The 22,877-nt window shown below is 49.2% G+C and overlaps 1 protein-coding gene across 9 annotated transcripts in view; it reads left to right on the top strand.

Moving 5' to 3' along the window:
* Positions 1-22,877, top strand: part of Plekha7 (pleckstrin homology domain containing A7) — a 188,172-nt gene that overhangs the window by 145,929 nt on the left and 19,366 nt on the right. For 3 of the 9 annotated variants that reach the window (XM_075971977.1, XM_075971979.1, XM_075971981.1), the window contains 8 exons: positions 2,422-2,892; positions 8,352-8,874; positions 9,195-9,281; positions 9,846-9,965; positions 11,994-12,047; positions 18,404-18,484; positions 21,681-21,749; positions 21,915-21,995. In XM_075971977.1, coding sequence (XP_075828092.1) covers positions 2,422-2,892; positions 8,352-8,874; positions 9,195-9,281; positions 9,846-9,965; positions 11,994-12,047; positions 18,404-18,484; positions 21,681-21,749; positions 21,915-21,995 — 1,486 coding nt within the window. The remainder of the gene's footprint in view (positions 1-2,421; positions 2,893-8,351; positions 8,875-9,194; positions 9,282-9,845; positions 9,966-11,993; positions 12,048-18,403; positions 18,485-21,680; positions 21,750-21,914; positions 21,996-22,877) is intronic. The other 6 variants (XM_075971982.1, XM_075971980.1, XM_075971983.1 and 3 more) reach the window with 3 other exon arrangements.

The following is a 22,877-nucleotide window of genomic DNA, read 5'->3' as shown; positions in this document are numbered from 1 at the left end:
ACACGCCTTTAATACCAGCACTCGGGAGGCAGAGGCAGGCAGATCTCTGTGAGTTTGAGTCCAACCTGGTCTACAAAGGGAGTTCCAGGACAGGCTCCAAAGCTACAGAGAAACCCTGTCTCGAAAAACCAAAAGAAAAAAAGACAGCTTCCTGGAGTTGATTCTTTCCCTCTGTCATGTGGGTTCTGGGGATGGAACTCAGGTTGTTGGTGTTATTGTCAAGAACCTGTATCTGCTGAGCCTTCTTACAAGCCCAAGAATTGCTTTTTTGTTTGTTTTTGTGGGGATTTTCCTTTCTTTTTTTTTTTAAGATTGTTTTTTTTTTTTTATGTATACAGTGTTCTGCCTACATGTCTACCTGTAAACCATAAGAGAGTACTAGATCTCATTACAGATGGTTGTGAGCCATCACATGGTTGCTGGGACTTGAATGCAGGACCTCTGGAAGAGCAGCCAGTGCTCTTAACCTCTAAGCCATCTCTAGTTCAAGAAATTTGCTTTTCTTAAGGATGGGGAGTTCAAGACAGGGTTTCTCTGTAGCTTTGGAGCCTGACCTGGAACTAGCTCTTGTAGATTAGGCTGGCCTTGAACTCACAGAGATCTGCCTGCTTCTGCCTCCCGAGTGCTGGGATTAAAGGTGTGCACCACCACTGACTGGCAAAATTTTTTAAGCTTAGGTCTCTAAATATTTTCCTGTTACTAGGGCATATAGACCCACTGGGTTGGAGTGGAAGGTCCCTCAGACCTAATCCATCATCATGAGATGTAACAGCCTCTGCGGTGTAACATGAGCCAGAGTCTACCATGTACTCAGGAAAGGGGATTTATCGGGTCACAATGAGGAAGATCAGTGATATGACTGTATGTGAGACCTCATGCTGAGTCCGCAGGACTTGCTCCTGGCTTCCTTCAAACAGCACCTCATCCAGAGGCAACATGAGCTCAAGGCAGCTCAAGCCAGAGTCTGACTAGCCTCTATTAAGCCATTGGCCTCCCCCTGAACCAATCCTGAGACTTGGAGCTTTGGCAGAATAAGAAATAAGAAAGTCAGCAGCACCCAAAACAAAGTGGGGAAGGGTGAGCCCAAATGAAGACAGAAATATTGTCAGACAGGCAGTGGACAGAGATATATGTTGGGGAGGTGAGATGTCTCTCAGATATGAATAAAATGAGATGGGAACCAGGGCTGGTGATGTAATCCTATAAAGGCAAGAGGATCAAGAGTTTATTAAAGCAATTCTCAGTTACATAGCAAGTTCAAGGCCAGCCTGGGCTCCTTGAGACCCTATTTTAAAACAACAAAAAGGAGGCATAGATCTGGCAAGGTGGCTCAGCAGGTGAAAGTACTTGCCACCAAGGCTGGCAGCCTGAATTCTACGCCCAGGAGCTACGTGGTGAAAAGAGAGATCCGATTCTTGCAGGTTATGCTCTCACCTCCACACATGCGCCATGACATGTGTGCGCACACAAACACACTAATAAATGGGTAAACAAGTAAATAATAAAAACTTGTAAAGAATCCAGACAGTGGTGGCAAACACGTTTAATCCCAGCACTTAGGAAGCAGAGGCAGGTGGATCTCTGAGTTCAAGATGAGCCTGGTCTACAGAGTGAGCTCTTGGACAGCCAGGGCTACACAGAGAACCCTGCCTTGGAAAAACAAAACAAAATGAAAAATTGTAGAGAAGTACTGAAAGCCTCCCAGGGACAGGCCCTAGTTTTGTATGCCCATCACTCAAGACAGAACAATGGCTCTCTGGAGTCAGATGCACTCACTGCCGCCTAGATGGACACATGAGCAGGAACTCAGACAGAGCACCAGACTAATTGTGCTCAGTGTGGGCAAGCCTCGACAGGAGAGCCCTGCCCACTGTCACAGAGCCCCTCATTTAGCATTAGCTCACACCTTTAGTTGGCACCCAGTTCCTCTCCTAATACTTGCCAGGTTCGTGTGCATGTGGGGGTGGGGTGAGGACACAAAGGCAGTGGGAGGCAGAATCTAAAATGTGCGGCCCTGGAGAAGCAGTCTCAATACGGTGACTGTGTCAGGGTGCAGTCCTTTACACTGAGGGACTTTCTAGAGGAGGTGTTGTTTTTTTTTTCAATATTTATTTATTTATTATGTATACAATATTCTGTCTGTGTATGTGCCTGCAGGCCAGAAGAGGGCACCAGACCTCATTACAGATGGTTGTGAGCCACCATGTAGTTGCTGGGAATTGAACTCAGGACCTTTGGAAGAGCAAGCAATGCTCTTAACCACTGAGCCATCTCTCCACCCCTGAGGAGGTGGTTTTTAAGTCAGCTTCCCGCAGCAGTCGGAAGGAATGAGCATGAGGGGAGGGGGATTCCAGAGATGAGTATAGCATGCTAAGGGGAGTCATGGCTGTGTGCAGGCTGAATATGCTGCTGCCGTTACAGGGACATGGACAAGGTGGAGAGGCAAGCCATGCCACAGGCCAACCACACGGAAGCTTGTCAAGAATGTGGCCATGTGGGACCTGGTCACTCAAGAGACTGTCCTCAGCGAGGCTATGAAGACTCTTTTGGCTTCGACAGGAGGGAGCTGGAGGATGAGCGTTTCCGTTCTCAAAGGGACCCACTGGAGGGCAGGCGGGACAGGAACAAGGCCAGGTCCCCGTACTTGCCAGCTGAGGAAGATGCTTTGTTTGTGGATCTACCCGGTGGACCCCGAGGCCAGCAAGCACAGCCACAGCGGCCTGAGAGGAATGGCATCCCACCTGTCTCTTATGGCCCAGGAGAACAAAATGGTACCAGTGGGTACCAACGTGTTGCTCCTCCCAGGACCAACCCGGAAAAACACAGCCAGAGGAAGACCAACCTGGCCCAGACAGAGCACTGGGCAAAGACTCAGAAGGGGGACAGCAGGAGGTCAGTTATGGCATTGAAGTACTGCTAATGAACATGATAATGGGGTGCGTGTGTGCGTGCATGCGTGTGTGTGCTTGTGTGTGTGTACAGCTGTCATTTCCCCTGTACCTACTCAGCTGATTAACCCCTCTACCTTGATTTGAATGCCCTTAACAGCCCTCCAGGAAGGGGTGATCTCTCCTCTAATTTACAGACCAGAGAAATGGGCTTGGAGAAGGGAAGCAACCTGCGTAGGACACACAGATTGGCGGCAAGGCCAGAGTTTAAAGTGTGGTCTGGGCTTCTGCCCACCAAGAGGACACAGAGATGGCCGGCAGAATCTGTGGTTGACTCTTCAAGGCTGCCCCTCTGCTTCCAAGGAGTCCTTGTAGATTCTTGAGGACACTGAGACGAGGAGTCCAGGGAGGAACCTAGGCTCTGCGGACACTTGTGTGTCAGGGAATCCAGCTCACCTGTGGCTCTAGAACTGCTCTTGAGAGGATAGCTGCAGCCTGTTGTCAGATGGCGGGGTGTCTGCCCATGTGAGGGAGAGTGGCTGGTGAAGAAACTCTAAGGAAGAGCTTCGCTTGGAGACATGGCTATGGGACTGGCCAGAAGGGGAAGCCTTCCAGGTTGTACTCCCTAGGAAAGAACAGGTGTCAGCTCTGTTTGTTTAAATGTTCTGTTTTACTGAAAACAAAAAGCTGTGGCCCCAGAACAGAGGGGAGTGACACTGTTGTCCTTGGTGCTGAGCTGGTGGTTGTGAGGTGACCCATGGCTTAGTGAGCTTGCAGAGCTGATAGGGTAACGTCACAGAGCCTCCTAGTTCAAGGTCAGGCATTTAAATGAACAAAAGAGCAGTAGGAGGAATGACTGGAAGGTCGTGTGCGGTGAGTCATAGACTCTGATGCTGTAACTGCTGCAGAGCTTGGGAGGAGGTGGCTGCCGTAGTAGCCCAGGACGGCAATGCCACACCTAGGAACAAACATGAGGTTAGCAAAGGCTAGGTATGTCCATGTTTTAGATATGCATGGTGAAGGAGCGGGGAGAGAATAAGCCCTGGGATTTGGACTTGCGCACGTGAGTGGCAGCTGAGCTGAAGAAGGCTAAGGGAGATCTTTTTTTGCTTCCACTGAGTGTCTTGGACCTAGGTGGGGACATCTTGTGTTATCCTTCTTGACAGAGCTAATGTCTTTTTTCACTTGAAAAAATTTAAATTTATACGTATGGGTGTTTTGCCTGCATATATGTCTCTGTACCAGCTATGTGGCCAATGCCTACAGAGGCCAGAAGAGGGTATTGGGTTCCTTGAACTGGAGTTAAAAACGGTACCATGTGAACGCTAGAAACCAAACCTGAGTCCTCTATAGGAACAGCAGGTGCTCTTAACAGGCACGCTGTGTCTCTATACCCTTTTCTTTCTTTCTTTCTTTCTTTCTTTTTCTTTTTCTTTTTTAGATAGGGTCTTGCTATGTAGCCCAGGCTGGCCTTGAACTCACAGAGCTCCATCTGCCTCTACTTCCCAAGTGCCATGATGAAAGATGTGCATACCACACCTGGGCAGAGCTAGTTTCACGGTTCAAGTCTGAAGGCAGTTGACTGTAGGAATAAAGGCGCCACTGGGATGCCTTGCCAGAGAGAACCTTTCATGGGAGGAAGTATTTGCAAAAAGCAGACAACTGAGGTTCTCACTTGTCGCTGATGAAATGTGTCTCTATAAGCCTTCCTGACAGCCTACAGACCTCCCTTACTCCACTACACACAATGGCCTGTCCTGCAGGAGGCACAGGGGCAGCCTGTGTCAAGCAGCCAAGGGTGAGTGGTCAGCATAAGGATGAGAGGCGGCCACTAAGAGCTGATGGTGCTGGTTTTCCCCATGTGTGGTGGGAGTTGGAGCCATTCTTATGTAAAGGACTGGGGATTTGGGGGGGGGGGGTCATCCATCTGTAGAGAGCAGTTCACTAGCCTTGGAGATCACTGCAGAGTCCAGGGTGGAAGCTGATCTCAATGGAATTGAAAGTGGGTCACAGTGAATCAGTTCTGAAGTGTAGAGAATGCCCGTCAGCACGAGGTTGCACCATGTCTTAAAGTGACTGCATCCTTCATTCCCAGATATTTGTTCTTAAAGATGTATGTAGTGGGGCCTCATGACACATGTCTGAGATCACCAGAGGGTAGCTGTAAGTTCCAGGCCAGTCTGTTCTACACACACACACACACACTCACACTCGTATATATAAGTATTATTGTAATTTCCAATAGTAAGTGATAGAGGGATCTGGCTGCTTAATGAAGGAACTTTCCATTTGAATTTTCATTCAAATTTTCCACTTGAAAATACAGAGGAAGAAGCTGGTTATCTCTGCTTTGTGTATAGTTAAGACTGTGCTGACCTCGTTGTCACTGGACAACGTTGTCACAGCACATGGTGGCTGGCATTGGAAGGGGGACAGACTGCTTTGGTCCACATAGGGAACTATTTTTAATTTATCCCTGCATTTTTGAGGTGCATCTACTTTGCATTTCCTTCATTTAACTCTCTTGGAATGGGATGAGCAAGAGTCTCACATACCCTGAGTCATAGCATGTTCTGTGAGCTTGTTTTTGAAATTCTAGCCTTCAAGAATTCTCCACCCACACCCAGTGTTTAAGGTAAAGTATACTTGTAAAATAAAAAGGCGAGGTGGGGCTGGGGATTAAACGTGGATTTGAGGGAACACAATAGGAAATGAAAGGCCCGTGTGATTGATGTGGAAGCGAGGGTGAGGAATTTCTCCAGTGAGCGGGAGTGGTCACACAGGTTGATCTTCTGCTTTGACGTGGCTGTATCTGAGGCAACTTTCTCAGGGTATCCTGTTTAACTTTCTGTTCTTGGGGCCACAGAACAGGTAAGAGACCAGGAGCTCCTGATTCCTGTCTGTATAAGGCCAGGTTGTCAGGGCAGAGCTGCCCCGGGAGCACATACCTGCTCCTGGGAGCCATCAGGTCCCTGTCTCCATCAGCCAGTTAATCATTATAGTCTGGCTGCAGGGGCCAGTGGCCATCATCCTAATGTCTGAGATGACCCCACATAGCAGACAATGCACAAATGGAAGGCATGGTCTGGAGGGTGGGCTCAGGATTTGGGGCAGTGTCTGGTGAGGGTTGTGATCATCTAAACGTGATAGGCGTGCCCTGCACATGGGCTGGAGAAACAGGGGTTTGGCTGGGACATACTTTACATTCTTCAAGTTTTGCTTCAGGCAAAATAAACAATGGTTCCAAAGTCCTGGCCTCCAGGGGAACCCCCACACCTGGTTTCTGCTCCTGTCACCACGTCAGACATGGAATTTGGAAAAATTAATGAAAAATCTCTGCCACCTAGTGGCAAGCAAACACACTTGCATGCTAGATGGGTTTGGATTGAAGAGATCTTAAAATCCCCTCAGCTAAATGAAAAGAAGCTGTCAAGGGAAGCTACCCTGCTTGACGGCTCCCCTCTACTCCTCACAGTGATCTAGTCGGAGGCTCTTATCCACAAGTTATAGAAAGGGAAGGGAGACTCAGAAAAAACACAGACCTGAGGTCAGACAGATTTAATAGGCCATTTGAAGAGCACTTGTTTAAATAGGGTGAACACACTCTGCCGGAAGTTAGCACTCATAAGTCTAGTAGGGCTGAGAAAACCTACATTTCAAAACTATATTTTAGATAGGGTCCTGAACTCAGGGCTTTGTGTATGCCTGGCAAGGACTCTTAGCAACTAAGTTATATCCTAGCCCTGTATTTAAAAGACTTTTTAGATTTATTTTATACATATGAATGTTTTGCCTGCATGTATGTGTACCATGTATATTTCTGCTATCTGCAGAGGTCAGAAAAGAGAGTTAGAGTCCCTGAAACTAGCATTACAGATGGTTGTGAGTCACCATGTGGGTGCTGAGGATTGAACCCAGGTCCTTTGCAAGAGCAGCCAGTGCTAAGGCTTCCCTCCAGCTTTTCCTTTTAATCATAAAGAAATAATCATGGGGCAGTTGGCAAGAGTGTTTTATGTGCAAGCCTGAGAAACTGAGCTCAGGTCTTCCGCACCCACATTAGCACCAGGGGTTTTGCCCATGCCAGGCAACCCCAGTGTTTGGGCACAGACAGGTGGATCTAGGAGCTTCCCGGCTGGCCAGCTTAGTCAGAACAAGAAGTTCTGGGCCGGTGAGAGACACTGTCTCAAAGGAATAGGCCGAGGGTGTTAGAGCAGGATACTTGTCTACACACATGTACACGGTCATGTACACCCAACACGTGTACATACACATAATCATTCATCTTTAGAAAGTATTAATTATATATTGATGTACTAGATGGGGCAGACTAGTGTATTCACACACTGATGTAGTTGAAACAAGCCGATGAATGCGCATCACCCCACCCACATACCCTTGTGTGTATGTGGTGAGAACACCCAGTCTTGAAGTATGTATTATCACCGCGTTGTGCAGTGGGGCTCTAATACATGCTCACTTGGTCCAGCTGAAGCCTGGCTCACACTGACCAACATCTCCCCATTTATTTCTGCCGTCCCCAGGTCTGGTAACCACAGCTTTACTCATGGCTTCTCTGCATCCCCATAGAAGTGAGCGTGTACAGTGTCTAACAATTCAGGAATCTACCTTCTGAACAGGCCTTGGGTGCTGCCGCCGCCACTGCCTTCACTGGCCCAGAGCAATGTCTGACACACAGCAGTGCACTCTGTATAAGTTTGCTATATGACGTTGATAAAACGGAATCAGGATTTGAACTCTGTAGACAGCAGGGCACTGAGGGGGCTTGGGGCACACTGGAGTGGTCAGATGTACAGGAAACACATTAGGAGGCCCTCAGAGTTGTCTGGAGGAGGGAAGGAAGCTGTCTCTGGGTTAGAAAGGTAGTAAAGGGAAGACTCCAGCTCCAGCCATTTTCTTTGTGAGCTTCAGGGGTTGGTGCTATGATGACGGATGCTTAAAAGAAATCCCACAGTAGCTCAGAATTGAGTATAGTAGAGGGTTATTTATTTAGGGGTAGACTCACAGATTATAGTCGTCTGCTTGAACAAATGGGGAACAGCAACCAAATAGCCTGAAGAGAGAGGCTGGATGTACACTTTGCTGTTGGCTTGTTTAGTATAAGAGGCCACGCCCAAGTGGGCTGGTAACTTAAAGGCTACTGGCTGTAGGAATTCCTCCAACAGTGCTAGGCTCCCAGGCAGAAGAAAAAAACTATGGGACCTTTCCAGGAGAAGAGAGGCAGTTTAATCATTCTGCACCAGGAGTGATGGGCAAGGGAACCCCCTGGTGATCCTGGCTGTCAGAGAAAACTGTGTCTGGGGTCTTCTTCAGTGCAAAGCCCTATGTGTCTGCTTCAGCCACTGTTTGGGGTCCTCACAGTCTCCCCAGCAAGTTGATCTTGTGAGTTTCCTTAGCTGTGTTGCCTTGAGTGATGGTCTGACATGCTCTTTCTCCCTTTCTCAGCTTGCCCTTAGACCAGACACTTCCTCGCCAGGGTCCCAGTCAGCCCCTGTCCTTCCCGGAAAACTACCAGACTCTTCCCAAAAACACTAGACATCCTTCTGGGAGCTCTTCACCCCCTCCCCGGAACCTGCCCAGTGACTACAAGTACGCACAGGACAGAGCAAGCCATCTGAAGATGTCCAGTGAGGAGCGTCGGGCACACAGGGATGGTACCGTGTGGCAGCTCTATGAGTGGCAGCAGAGGCAGCAGTTCCGGCATGGCAGCCCCACGGCGCCCATAGGAGCTGGCTCCCCGGAGTTCACTGAGCAGGGCCGCAGCCGGAGCCTGCTAGAGGTGCCCCGCTCCATCTCTGTGCCTCCATCTCCTTCTGACATCCCTCCTCTAGGGCCTCCCAAGCCCTTACCACCCCGGCGGCCACATACACCAGCAGAAAGAGTCACAGTGAAGCCACCAGAGCAGAGGAGGAGTGTGGACATCTCTTTGGGAGGTTCTCCCAGGAAGGCACGGGGTCATGCTCTTAAGGTGAGGCCTAGGAACTTCTGCCGGGTGACTGGGGTCTGAGATTGAGAGACAGAGTCACTCTGGCTTCTTGGCAGCCTACAAGGCAGGAAAAGGTGTTTGCCTTCAGTCAGTCCATGAATCCATAACAACCTAGCTGAGACTTACCTCTCCAGGGGCGACTTTCAGTTTGCTGTACTATGCCTAGTGAGGAAGGCTATGTGTTCCTTTTGGAGACCAGGCACCCAGGGCTCAAACAGGCAGCACGTGGTAGGTGGGCCTAGCAGTGAGTGACTGAGGTCTCCTTGCCTGGCCTCAGTCTGGCTTCTCCTCTCCTGTTACAGAACTCCTCTCATGTGGACCGGCGTTCCATGCCTTCCATGGGCTACATGACCCACACAGTCAGTGCTCCCAGCTTACATGGAAAATCGGTAAGCGGCTCCCCACTTCCCCCTCCAGGTGATTGATGTGTGCCTTAGCATATGAGACCCTAGCCCATGGTATTTCCTCCCTCAGAGCTAATCTACTGCAGCCCACAAGGCAACTTTTGACCTCTTTTTAGTGATGAGGTGACAGAGAGGCCCAGCGGCTCACTCGGGCTTTGTAGCAGACCCTCCAAAGACTGAGAAAAGTGGAGGAGAATATTGGGCTGGTCCCCTCTTTCTTCTACCTACCTGCTTTCTCCTTTAACACCCCTCCTTTCTTCCCTGGCCTTCACTGTGATTGGTTAACTCTCCCTTCAAAGTTCACTGTGATTGGTTAACTCTCCCTTCAAAGCACCCATCCTTCTGGTGAAGCTGAACTGGTGGCTTCTGAGCAAGCAGCTTCCTGTGCCCTATGCTGGCGGTGCCTTTATTTGCCCTAATGACAGAGACAATGCGATCATTGCCTAGTGGTGTCACATCAATGTTGTCCTGGCACGGGGTGAAGAGTATAATTGCAGCGGTGTGCCCTGCGGTGGCTGACTCCCTCCTGATGTGTCTACACGCCCGCAGCTGGAAGAGCTCTCGCTGCTGCTCACCCGGTTGCAGCGGCACCAGGCCAAGTTGGCCAGCGTGCGCAATTTCGCCGTGGGCCAGTTACTGCACCACTACTTGACCTTTCCTGCCTGCCAGGTCAGCGCCGGTGGGCTCTCCTGGGCCCACGCAGGGATGGCCTGCCACTCATGTCTCCCCGTGCAGTGTGCTCTGGTCTGTCCTGCTGGCTGGCCCTCTCCTTCTTCCCTTGCCTGTTTGCTTCTGGGTGCTATAGCCAGTCACTGTGGGCAATGGTGGAGCGTACCCCTACCTCGCTCTGGCACAGGGGAGAGGATGCATGGGGTGGGACAGACCTGAACCTTGCTTCTTGAGCTGTGCAGTTGCCAGGCTGGCACATGGTCATCTTGTCTAAGAGCTGTGCCCTGTCACTCATTGTCACTCTGCCTTGTCATTCATTGAAGACATGTGGGTCAGCCCGGAGGGAAATGTAGGGCACCTCCCCTTGCAGAACAGCCCTCATCTCTTGTCCTATTTGGCCTTGTAGGAACCCGCATAGGTAAGGTGGGACTGAATTGTCATTATGGGACAAGAGGCTCCTGAAGGGGCAGTAACTCACTGTGTTTCCAGGAGCTTGCAGGCTGGAGCCAGAATCCCTGTTTTAGAGTGTTAAATAGCACCAGGGCCTTGGATTTCAGGCTTCATGAGGCTGCACAGAGAGTTGTGCTTGGGCAGCGGTGATTCAGCCATACCAGCCTCGTCCCTTCATGCAGCACAGAGCAAGGCAGAGGACAGATGAGGGTGCTGGCATTGTCACTTCCCCTTTTAGCAGGATCTGGAGGACCCAGGAAATGTAATTAGAAAATGGGTGTAAGAGAATGGGTTTGTTTGTTAAAAACAAACGAGCAAACCTAAGTTGTGAGACTAAGCAGATTATTCGTGGTTAAAGAGCTTGCCATGAAATTGTGTGAAACCTGTTAAATGCTGGCTGGGTGTGGCTGTCCTCCTGTGATTCCAACCCCAGAGCAAGCTCACTAGTAAGACTGCTGTATCAGTGAGCCCTGCCTTATAAATAGGTAGAAGAGCAACGGAATGCTCTCACACATGTGTGTGCCCCACACATGCAAAAACATGCACACCCACATGCATACCACACACACACAAAGAAAAAGAAAAGTCATAAATCACGAATTTAATTTTAAATAACATGCTTCAGCTATCTTTTCTCCTCATGTTCAAAGTGTGTAGGGGCAATGACTTGGGGACGTGGGGCGGTGAAGGAGGCAATATAGCCAAAGCCTGTGCAAACCATAAGCGTCCCTTACAGATAGGGCTTCCAGGCCTAAAGCACTGTGTGAGCGTCTCATGTGTGAACTGTGTGTAGGAGATGGTCTCGCACCGTATTTGTCTACCTTCCCCATCCTTGGCTTGCTCAGCTGGAGGCCCCCAGTCCACTAAGAGCTCTGGACTATTCTTAAGTAAGCTCTCACAACTCTTCTGCCTCAATTAGCTTCTGTGATCTGCTGAACGCGAGTGTAACTTGTGGGAAGTCTTATTCTTAATAATAGCTTGATAGACCATGAGAGACACCACCAACAGTCTTACCCAGGGACCCCTTCAAGAGCAAAGCTTCCAGGAAACTTGTAGCAGGAGCCCAAGGTCACCCTTAGTGGGACCTGCTGGATCACCCAAGTTGTTTCTCCCTGCCTTTTCCAGCAATTCATCCACATCACTTGGGGTCATATTACTTCATGCATGTGAGACAGCCCAGCCCAGAGGTTTGATGCCAAGGGTTAGAGCAGTGCTGTCCATGGGATCCTAGCTCTGTGGATGGCAAGTGCTCTTCCAGGCAGATCTCCCGGTTCTGCCTCAGGAGCCCCATCTGCCTCATCTGCTCTACTGCCCTAGCCGCCTTGTTGGGTCCTCCCCATCAAACCACAATGGATGCAGGGATAAGCTGGCTTTTCCCATAGTGACCCACCAGCTCTACTATGCCGAAAGAGGGCTCTGAGTTTCTCTGTGCTTCCTCCATGGCCCGGTGTGTTCGTCTGCTGTGGTCCCGTGTCTTCAGAGCTGTGTGATGTAAAGGTTCTACTATGAAGACCAGTTATTTTAACACTAGTGTTTGTAACTGTTTTGTTTTGTTTTTCCTCCCTGTTTCCTTGGAAGGCTGATGATACCTACCTCCAGCTGAAGAAGGACCTGGAGTACCTGGATCTAAAGGTGGGTGGTGGAGCTGGAGAGATGGCTCAGTTCGGTTTCCAGCACCCACCTCAGGCAGTTCACTGCCACCTACTGTTCTGTTCTAGAGCATTCAATTCCCTCCACTGGCACCCACATGCACATGGTGCAGTAAGCTCACACAGGCACACGCACTACTCCTAAGTAAAGATAATACATCTTTGAAGGCGAGTGGCATCAGGATCCCACCTCCCATGGACACTCATTTTTCTGAGAGTATTACCTGCTGGAGCCCAACACTCACGCTGCAGACCTTAAGTGAAAAGTCTTGTCTGAATCAGATGAACTTCATTGCTTACAGTGTGACTCTTGTGAAGTTGCTTGTGAACCCTGGTGGGAGGTCTCTGACTTAGAGAATGAGGACCATGATTTTGATCTTTTCCTTCCCTTGATTAGACCCAGAGGTTCCTAGGAAGTAACCACTGGCTTCATCAGAATCTCTGCTGCTGCTGGGAGTGTGTTTGGTTCATAGGGAGTGGCTGATGTATGTCTTCAGCCACAAGTGGCTTCATGGGTCCTTTGGGTTTGTTGATGAGGGAGCAAGTTCCACATGGAATGATGGGACTTTGAGGCCCACCCATTGCCTCTCCCTTTAAAGCTGAGCACTAGGAGCCCATGCATGCTTAAGGCCCAGGCTCTGACTCAGCCTTCACAACAGACCTGAAGGGCTCCTGGGGAAATGGGATACATTCCTCCCTGGAGAAAGCTGCTCCCGACTTGCTACAACTCTGCATATTCCCTCTGAGAACAGTTCCTCATGCTGGTGCTGTGGACCAGACTGGAGGAGACTAACCTTAGTCAGTCCGGGGAGGGAAGGGACCTGTGGACCTTGCTCATCTTCACTGCACTGTGAACCTGGCTCAAGATGCTGCTAATGCAGGGGTCGCCTTCAGGCCTCATGGGGCTCAGCTGTAATACTAGCACATAAGGTGGCAGGCGGAGGGTTTTCCCATGCTGACAGTCCACCAAGGTCTTGCTTAGATATCTCCCAGTTCACTTAGGTATCTATTAAGCATTTGTGGTATGTCCAGCTAGCTCTACAAAGGCAGATGCAAAAGAAAAACTAAGGTCCTACTCATAAGAAATTTCCAAATAATGTGGGCTGGGGAAAGAAAATATCCCCACATGATAGTATATACAGTGATCATACAGAGATCTATTTGGCTCAGTTCTGAGCTGGAGTCATGAGAATTCCTATGGGCCGTGAGAAAGGCTCCTGAGGAAGCAGGGAGCAGATGAACAACAGAGCTTTGAGGAATCATGGCTCAGAGTAATTTTTAGGAAGTAGGTGGGGACAGGACCAGAATGAGCCAAAGAGAGCTGGGGTACAGTGGTGAGATTAGAGCCATGGGGAGAGGTGGAAACAAATCCTGCTGACTCCTAATTTCTCTCCTAGGCCTTAGGAAGAAAAGCTCAGGGAGCACAGAGATTAAGAGGAGAAACTGAGGCACAGGCTTCAGAGCAAGAGTTCCTGTTTGTCCAGACTGCAACAGAAGCTGTCTGGCCCGTGGACTGTGTTTTATTTTGTTGCATTAGCCTGCACAGTAGCCCTATAAGGGAAGTAAATTACTTCCTCGAGGCCACATTGGAGACAGAGATAAATTGGCTCCCGTGCTACCCTGAAGCTCACATTCACCTTGTTACCAGCTTTCATAACACGCCATGTGTGCTGCTGTGGTCCCAAAGGCATTAAACTTTGGGGGGAGGCAAACTTGGGTTCCAGTGGCAGGGAATGGATTTGATAGACTGAAGAGGCAAGTTATATCCGGAGGAAGGGGGAGGTGCTTTCCTAGCTAGCAGCAATGTCACCCGAGGAGGATTTCTGGATGCTGCCATTGTTTGTCATGAGAATAGCTGGGCTTGCAGCCACATTTTCCTGGTGGTGTATCTGCTAAATGTAATTACTAAGCTCTTCTCAGGGAACTAGTCCCCAGATGAGCCTCTCCTGAAGCTGAGAGAAGCTTGACTCTCCCACTGCCCATGTGAGAGTAGATGCTAGACTGTGTGTGCAGAGTTGATAAGAAAGGCTAGTGTGCCTCCATGGCTTCCACCAGAGGACAGGGACCAGCTCTGCCCTGCACGGACCCAGCTGGGATATTAGATTCTCAAAGGAATAGCCAACTGCAGGACCCAGAGCCCAGGATTGAGGGTCTCCAGATGAATGTGTACAGATGTTCAAAGCATAAATCTAAGTCTAAAAGTATTGGTCCAGTTTCCATTGTCTGGGGTAGTGGTCCAGGGTGGGTCTCTGCTTACCTTGATATGCTGTATGCTGATGTCCCCTTCACCTGTGAACTTCGGTTCTCTTCCCCAGCTTCTCTATGAGCCAGGGAGCATTTCCACAGTGGGATGTGTGCCTGTGAGAAGACTCACAGCAGCAGTGCAGTGACAGGGAGCTAGGGGAACTTGGGAGAAATGGAGACAGGCTGCAAAGCTCTGGTGTGTCACCATGTGTTTCCTGTGACTCTAAAGAGGAGTGAGCCCTGTCAGGCAGACAGGGTTCAGCTGGTAGACATGCTCTTCTGAAAGGGCCTCTCCATAGTGCTGAATGCCCTGTCCCTGGGCTGCACGGCTGGAACTCCAAGACATATTGGGTCATGGATCCTATGACATACTGGGCAGAATGTCCTTGAAATGAGGAAGAGAGAACAAGTCACACATCTAGGAAAGCGGGTGCACTTGAGTAAGCCCCGAAGACCATTCTGGGCACGGGAGACAAGCTCAGTCTCTCTAGGACCAACTTCCTCTTTCTATGGTGGGATAGATTGAGCCTCCAGCCTCATGCATATGGGGCAAGCACCTACCACTGAGCCATACTCAACTATGTCACCAATTCTCTTTTTCCTTTTTGTTTTAAGATAAGGTCTTACTATTAATAAATTCCCGGGTTAGCATTGAATTCCTTTTTTTAGCCCAGGCTGGCTTTGAACTTGCACCAACCACTCCGGTAGCTGCAATAACTGGCCAGTGTCACTAAAGTCAGGTGTGTGTGTGTGTGTGTGTGTGTGTGTGTGTGTGTGTGTGTGTGTGTGTGTGTATTAGTTAATAGGGGTATAACCCAGGGCCTTGTGCTTCCCACTGCTCTGTTTCCAGCCCTAGAGCAAGCTTCTCTAGAGATTGCCCCTTCTCATATCTGATCTGCTAATCCCTTCACTCTGCTATGTTGACCTATGCTCTTTCATGCTCTTATCCAAGAGCCAAGGTTCCAGGGCCCATCCACCCCTCTGATTAGCTGACCCCCAGTTTTCTGAGTTCACTGGTGGTGTGTTCTCCCTAGCACCTTGGGCGAGTTTTCCTCCCTCAGGTGGACATTGCTGCTGTGGGGCCAGACGGTCAGATGAAGGCACCTCTTAGAAGACGCTCTTAGCTAGGGTGTTTTGGGGAGTGCTTGCTTCTCTGCTCTTTCTCTTGGAGATGCCAGGGTAAAAAGGACTGAGCAATGATGAAGCTTCTCTTCTGCCTGGCAGTGTGGGCACTTGGTTCATTTGTGTTTTGATTCTCTCAGTAGCTCCGAGTAATAGGAATTATTGTCCCTACCCTGTTAACCAAGAACTTGTGTCTCAGAGACGTTAAAGGACTTCTGCAAAGTTCCGTGACTGGAGCTGACTTCAGCCCTGAGTTTGTCTTCATGGAAATTCTGTCTCCCAGAACCTGGACTCCACTGATTGGCTTCCAGGCGTGGGCTGTGGTGGGGTTGCTGTTGTCCACAGCGTTTTAAAAGAATTATTCTTTTAGATGGAATCTAATAGTGTTGCCCAGACTCAAATGATGCTCCTAGGCTATGGATGTGTGCCTGTGCTCTTGGCTTTGAGTTGTTTTTATACAGCTGTGAAACACATCCACGTGAGGTTGAGCAGGGTGTCTTTGGCTGTTGGGGGATATCTTTGTAGATCCAGAAGGTTGCCTTCAACCCCAGGGAGTCCCTTTTCTCTGGGAAGGAGTGCCATTGCAGCTTCACATCCGTGGCACTGTGAGTTTTCTCTGATAGTTTGAGCCTGAGATCAGGGCTTATCCATTTCCAACGTCAGCTTCTCAGGCAGAGTTTTTTAGGTTTGTTATCTGGGACATCAGCTATTTCTAGAACACCTGGGAACTTGGTTTTTAAAAATATAGATCTGAGCCAGGTATGATGATACACACCCATTTCTTAGGGGACTGAGATAGGAGGATCATTTGAGCCTGTAAATTAGAGGCCAGCCCACGGAACATAAGGACTCCCTCAGTCAAACAAACTGCCAGACAGTAATGGTGCACGCCTTTAATCCCAGCACCTGGGAGGCAGAGGCAGGTGGATCTTTGAGTTTGAGGCCAGCCTGGTCTACAGACTGAGTTCCAGGATGGCTAGGATTACACAGAGAAACTCCGTCTTGAAAAAAAAAAAGCTGGCCATAGTGGTTCACACCTTGGAGGTGGGTGGATTTCTGTGAGCTTGAGGCCAGGCTGGTAGGCTGGTTTATACAGGGAGTTCCAGGACAGCTACCAAAGCTTCCCATAGAGACTCAAAGAACAAATAAACAAACTTCAGAGCCTGACACAATCCATGCCTGTAGTTCCAGCACTCAGTAGGACAGAGACAGGATTGCTTCAAGTTCAAGGCCACCTTGAGCTACGTAGTTCCAGGCTAGCCAAGGAGACAGAGACCCTGACTCAAAGGTAAAGCAGATAAAGGCACTTGCTGCCAAGCCCTATGACCTGAATTTGAGCCCCAGTACCACGCAGTGTAAGGAGAGCACTGTCTCCACAAGCTGACCTTCGCGCCCCCCCCCCACACACACTATAGGATGCACACACAGATATGTTTTGTTTTGTTTTGTTTAAGGCATATTTGGAGGTCTTTACTGAGTTAGCACCCTTGTGCTCAGAGTCCTGGGCTCAAGCTCTAGTGTGACTCTTGTGCACCCTAAAATTTGAGGTCTGCCATTCAGGGACAGAGAATACCATCCCAGCTGTGAGCTCAACCACTGGGGAACTTGAAAAACGCACATCAATGCGAGAGCCCCATGCTTAGATACTCTGACCTAACTGAAGATATTCAAGCATTCCTCTCTAAAAACCAAACAGACAGTCCCTTAGGTGTTTTTAAAGTACAGCCAAGGTTGAGAAAGATTGCCTCAAAGTGGTTGTTTTGTATTTTTTGTTTTGTTTTGTTTTGTTTTGAGACAAGGTCTCGTCTACCCTGGGTTGTTCTTGGATGCCCAATGACCTTGGACTTGTGTCTTCCTGCCTCTGTCCCCGAGTCTGGGATTATAAAGTGCATCCATGACTGGTTTATGTGGTACTAGAGGAGCCCACTGCTTCACGGAGGCTAGCCAAGCACTCTACCAGCTGAGCTATACACCTCGCTAAGAAGTGGTGGCTCTCAAAGTGCGGTCTCTGGGAACCTGTTAGTAATGCAAAATCTCGAGTCCTACTCCAGGTCTGCCTCTGGTGGCACCTGAGCCTTCCAGGTGATTCTGCACCACTCAAATGATTTTTTTTACCCCGAAGTTATAGAACCAGCATAGGAATCCTGATGCCAGACTAGGGGTGTAACTTAGGATAAAGCAGTTGTCTATGATACGAGGGGCCCTGGATTCAATTTTCAACCTGCTAATAAAAGATAAAACTTCTGTTGGCCTGGGATCTACTCACCTGGAGGGTGAGGACTGTGGGTTTTTCTTTTCTTTGCATTTCTTTAACGTGTCTGTGTGCATACGTTGAGGCATGCGTGTGGCAATCAGGATAGCCTGCAGGGGCTGGTTCTCTCCTGCTCTATGTGGGTCCCTGGATTAAGCTCGGGTCGTCAGGTTCAGTGGCAGCATTGCCCACTGACTGAGCCATCTCGGAGGTCTGCCAGACTATTCTAGCACCAATTATAAGCATTTGGGACCATTGGTCAGTCATGGATGTTTAGCTGTACCACATGTGTGGAGGTGGAATTTGAGGACTTTCTGTGGAAAATAATTGTATTTTGTTTGTTTTGTTTTGAAAAATAATTGTTAAAAATGAGCCGAGAGCATGGAGCCACTCTAAACCAAGCTTCCAGGTGTTCCAGAACACGGTGAGGGAGGCAGGAAGAAGCAGATCTCTTCTGTTAGGCTTCCCCTCGCCTTCTGCAGCAGAACTAAGAAGGAAGTGGCCTTGTACTTGGTCAGCCTACACAGCCCCCCACCCTCAAGTAAGCAAAGCTGATTCAGGGCCTGTTCTTCAGAGGCAGGCGGCTGGGAGGCTGTCATACCTGTCTGCACTCCTCCCCTCTGAGGCTCCCCTTCGCCAGCCCCCAGACTGTGGCTGCTTCAAGTGTCGTTGGATGTCTCACCTGTTACGTTTTGTTGTATTTGCCTTTCTGTTCGGAACAGATTAAAAATAATGAACCTTTGATCAACGTGCTTTACAAAGTGCTGAAGAAGTCAGCACGGGGCTGTCGGCCCGGGAGAAGCGTAAGATGATCGGATCCGTGTCTCCAGGCGGGGCCATTCCATTGCTTCTGCCTCAGTGCCGGCATCATCACTTGCTTAAGCAGTTGCTCTCCTGACGCCCCACGCTTCCTGCAAGTCATTTCGGTTGATTTTCTTTAACCCAAAGCTCTCTTCAGCATTGTGGCCAACACATTGGGCTGAGCTGCTCATCTGTGGTGTCTTGTGGCTCCATCTTTTATGTTGCAGAGGGATGGGGAGCTTGCCTGGCTTGCCATCATCTTGTGTTGTGTCTCCATCCTCACATGTCTGCCTCCATGTAGATAGGGCCGAGCATGAGTTTCTTGGGAGGGAGCAGCAGTTCCTAACCACTATAGAGAGGCAATGGATTCCACTGTCTCTGCCTTCGCTAAGGCAGGGTGTTGGCATGCAGGTCCCAGTCTGGAACTGGATAGCCACCCTTTAGATGGTCTCTTTTGCAATGTAGACAGCTTTTGGGACATTCTGAGGGAGGCTCTAGGCGGGGAAGGCAGGTGTCAGGTCCTGATGTAGTGGAGAAGTGGAATGGTCCATGAACCCTGAGTCTCTTTCCACATAGAGATTCCTTAGGATGAATGAGGACCCAAGACCTTTGATTTTTTCTGGTGACAGATAGTTGGGGCACTTGTTGACATTTTACGTGGATGTAAATAATGTTATCACAGTGTAATTTTAAAAAAGGGAACTTAGATGCCACATACTACCTCTGGCTGTGACTATTCATTAGAGCATCCTTTCTCTGGAACGGAGCTAAGCCGAGGGACCTCGGAGCTGTAGAAGAGCTTCTAGGAAGCTGGTGCCCTATGGCCTGTGACCTTTACTCCATTGGAAGCCAAACTGGCCAATCTGATCTTGACATGTTCATGAACTCACTTAGCAAACATTCTCCGTATCTCCTCCATATGCCAGGTCTTGGCTGGGCTTCAAGGATAGAAAAGACATCTTATTCTCCACAGTGACCCCCTAACGTGGTTTAGAGGTCTGGAGAGGAGAACTGAGCAAGCATCATTGTTATCAGATACTCTAAGCGCCACAGCAGTGACAGGCACCCTGGGAGAGGGACACCCTGCAGGGCACCAGACCCACTCAAAGGGAAGAAAGAAAGATGAGGACTTTGCATTCCTAGCTCCCAGCATCCTATAAACGGCACAGTAAAGAGGACAAGGGGGGCCTGTTCCTTAGAAAAGAGGGAATGTGACCTTCCCAGGTGGTGGGGGAGCAAAAGATTGGCTCCAGAGTCGCACTAAGGACAGCAGTGAAGGGCACCGTTTCAGAGGGGATGCCACGAGAAAGCCTAATTTAGACCTGCTTTCTCAGAACGCCTTTGTGTGTGGACACCTCATTTCTTCCTGATGGTGCTGGATAAACGAAATGCTGCTCAGTTAGAGACTCTGCCTTATTTAAGCATCAGAGACATCCACAATAAAAAAACTTCAGGGGAAAAGGGGGAGGAGTTTGCTGGGGAAATCCCCAAGTACACCTCAATTTGAAAGTGATTTCTAGCTGGTTCATGAGCCCAGGCCAGCTTCTTCAGAGAAGAGACCGACTCACAGCCCTCCCCTTGGAAGGGCTTGTTTCAGGGATCCATATGTTCTAACTGTGTACATGCATGTATGCACACATACTCTGACACAGACCCCAAGAAGTTCCATGAATGCTTGGTGAGCACCCTCCCTTAAGCCAGGTCAGGCTTTATCACAAAACAAACCAGGCCAGAGTCCCTGCCCACTGCTGTGTGGCCGAATAGAATCAGTCCTCAGCTCAAAGCAAGAAGTCATTTGATGGGGGTAGTGAGACGGCCCAGTGGTTGAAAGTGCTGGATGTTCTTCCAGAAGACTCGGTTTCCATTCCCAGCACCCATGTGGCAATTTACAACTGTAACTCCAATTACAGGAGATCCAGTACCTTCTCTGGTCTCCATGAGTACACAGACCCATGCATATGGTACACAGACACACATGCAGACAAAACACCCATGCATGTAAAATAAATAATTTCTTTTGTTGTTTTTTGAGACAGGGTTTCTTGGTGTAGCCCTGGCTGTCCTGGAACTCTCTGTAGACCAGGCTGGCCTCGAATTCAGAGATCCACCTGCCTCTGCCTCTCAAGTACTGTAATTAAAGGCGTGTGCCACCACTGCCCGGCAAATAATATTTCCTTTAAAAGTAGTCATTTGCTATTGGCCTGGACTTGCTAAGGTCGGGTGTAGGACAGCTGGGCACGTGGATGTGGTTAGTCTGAAGGGAATGATTGCTAATGCATTTTGACTCCTGATTCAGACTCACAAGCGTCTTGGGCCTTCCAGATGGAGTGAAGAGAAAACAAAGCTATCTGTCCAACAACTGTCCATCCTGGGGCCTTCTGCCTAGCACATACACTACCTGCTCTTCTCTGTGTCCACTGCTCAGAGCCTCAGAACAGAACAGAGATGGGCTCATGGTTTGAGATGCATTAAACCTAGCCTTGTCTTGACCCTGGGAGCCCACACCTACACAGCCTGTGGCAGGAAGGTGCCTCAGGGAAATGGAAGCATGAAATAGAGAGTTGGAGTCAGCTGCTAGGGGGTCAGCGGGAGCAGGGAGGCAGCAAGCTGCCTGCTTACTGTTGACCGAGGATGTGGACAGGGATGCGCCACTGGCTGGACGTGTGGGTGACTTGTTCATTGCTTTTTGAGATGGTAAGGCAGCCAAACCTGTTGTCTAGGTGTGAACCTGACCTGGGCACCTTCTCCCTTTGGCTGGATCTTTTAGCAGTATAGGGTTAGGAAGGCTGACTTTGTCCATGGGGAAGGGGGCTTCTCAGAGACCAGAAACAGACTGGACAGTGGGGTGTAGTCCTGTGTTGTCCCTAGGTAGGGTAGCAGGCCTCTCTTATTTTTGGCACAGAAATGTGTCATGCTCACTTGGGGCAGACACCTTTAAAACCAATAACCCTGTAACTTGAGCACCTGTGTTTTCTTTAATTTGAGAAATGTAATAGTCTTAGGGTCATCAAAAGGTTTCAGTTTTTCCATAAAGTGAAAATTAAAACAATGCAGATATTGCTCAAGTTTCTGCCCATCTTGTGCCATGAGCCTCCTGCCTCCGCTGAGACTCCCACCTCCATCTACCATAGGACTAACCTTCCTTCCTGAGTTTTGGCTCCGCCCACCAAGTTAATCATTAAATTGTTCACCTCCCAGATGACAGGCCGAGATCTTCTTAAGGATCGAAGTCTGAAGCCGATGAAGATCGCTGAAAGTGACATTGATGTGAGTTACCAGTGCCAGGCTGGCTCTTCGGCCACCTCCTGACTGGACCCGCAGGGTCCGCGTGGTGCTCTCCCCATAGGCCTTCTGCTCCTATTCCTGAGTCCATTCCCTGTTCTCACCTCCCCCACCCCACCCCTGTCCTCTCCAACTTGTTCTTGCTTATAGGTCAAGTTGAGTGTTTTCTGTGAACAAGACAGGATCCTCCAGGACTTGGAAGACAAGATCCGAGCTCTCAAGGAGAATAAAGTACGCATCATCTTTGCTTCCTAGTGGGTGGGCAGAGGGACATGCAGTCACTCTTGTCTTTGCTGGCGCAGCGTTTGCACTCTCGTGTTAGCATCAGCCAACAGGAGGTGCCGGGAATGTAGCTCAGGTTATATAGTGCTTGCCTAACATGCATGAAGCCCCAGCATCCATCCTCAGCATCACATATAAACCAGGGGTGATTAGCACACACCTATAACCTTGGCACTTGAAAGGTAGACTCCAGGGGAAATCAGAATTTTAAGGTCATCCTCAGCTATGCAGTGCTTGGCCCTGTTTAAAAACCACAAACAATAAATAAAATGGGCGTTAGTTTATTCAGTCCTTTTTTTGTCTGAGGGTGTTCCCCAAAGACTTGTATCTGAGTCTCTTGTCCTTTTCGCGAGAACCTTAGTCTGCTTGGTTTTAGTACCCCTAATTCTGTTCTGACCCATGTCTCAGCCTGGGAGTCTGAACCACTGGCAGGCCTGATGACTTGACGTGAGGAACCCAAAGGTCTGCCGTGGAGAGAATGGCCCTCGTCACAATGGGCAAAACCTTTCACTTCCTCAGGTTCCTTTCCCCAGGGATCTGGGCTGTGAAGGCTGCAAGTCTAGATGGGAAGACAGGAGTGAGCTGGGGCTTCAGTGAGACTCTCAGAGAGACATTTTTCCTTTTTGTATTTTAATAAGACATATTCATGGTGTTGAAGATCTGTGCCTTTTTGTCAGAAGAGTTTGCAAAATTTTTCTGTCATTTCTTTCATTTGTTTTTATATAATCTATAAAGACTCAAAAGGTTCTGTACCCACCTTGTAGATAAGAAAACTGAGGCATGGAGATTTTGGAGACTTGCCTAATGGGCCAGTCTAAGCTGCTGTCTAAA

The sequence above is a fragment of the Microtus pennsylvanicus genome, chromosome 5 (genome assembly GCF_037038515.1).
Source record: "Microtus pennsylvanicus isolate mMicPen1 chromosome 5, mMicPen1.hap1, whole genome shotgun sequence".
Classification (NCBI taxonomy): Eukaryota; Metazoa; Chordata; class Mammalia; order Rodentia; family Cricetidae; genus Microtus; species Microtus pennsylvanicus.
This window is presented reverse-complemented; position numbering and strand designations above follow the sequence as displayed.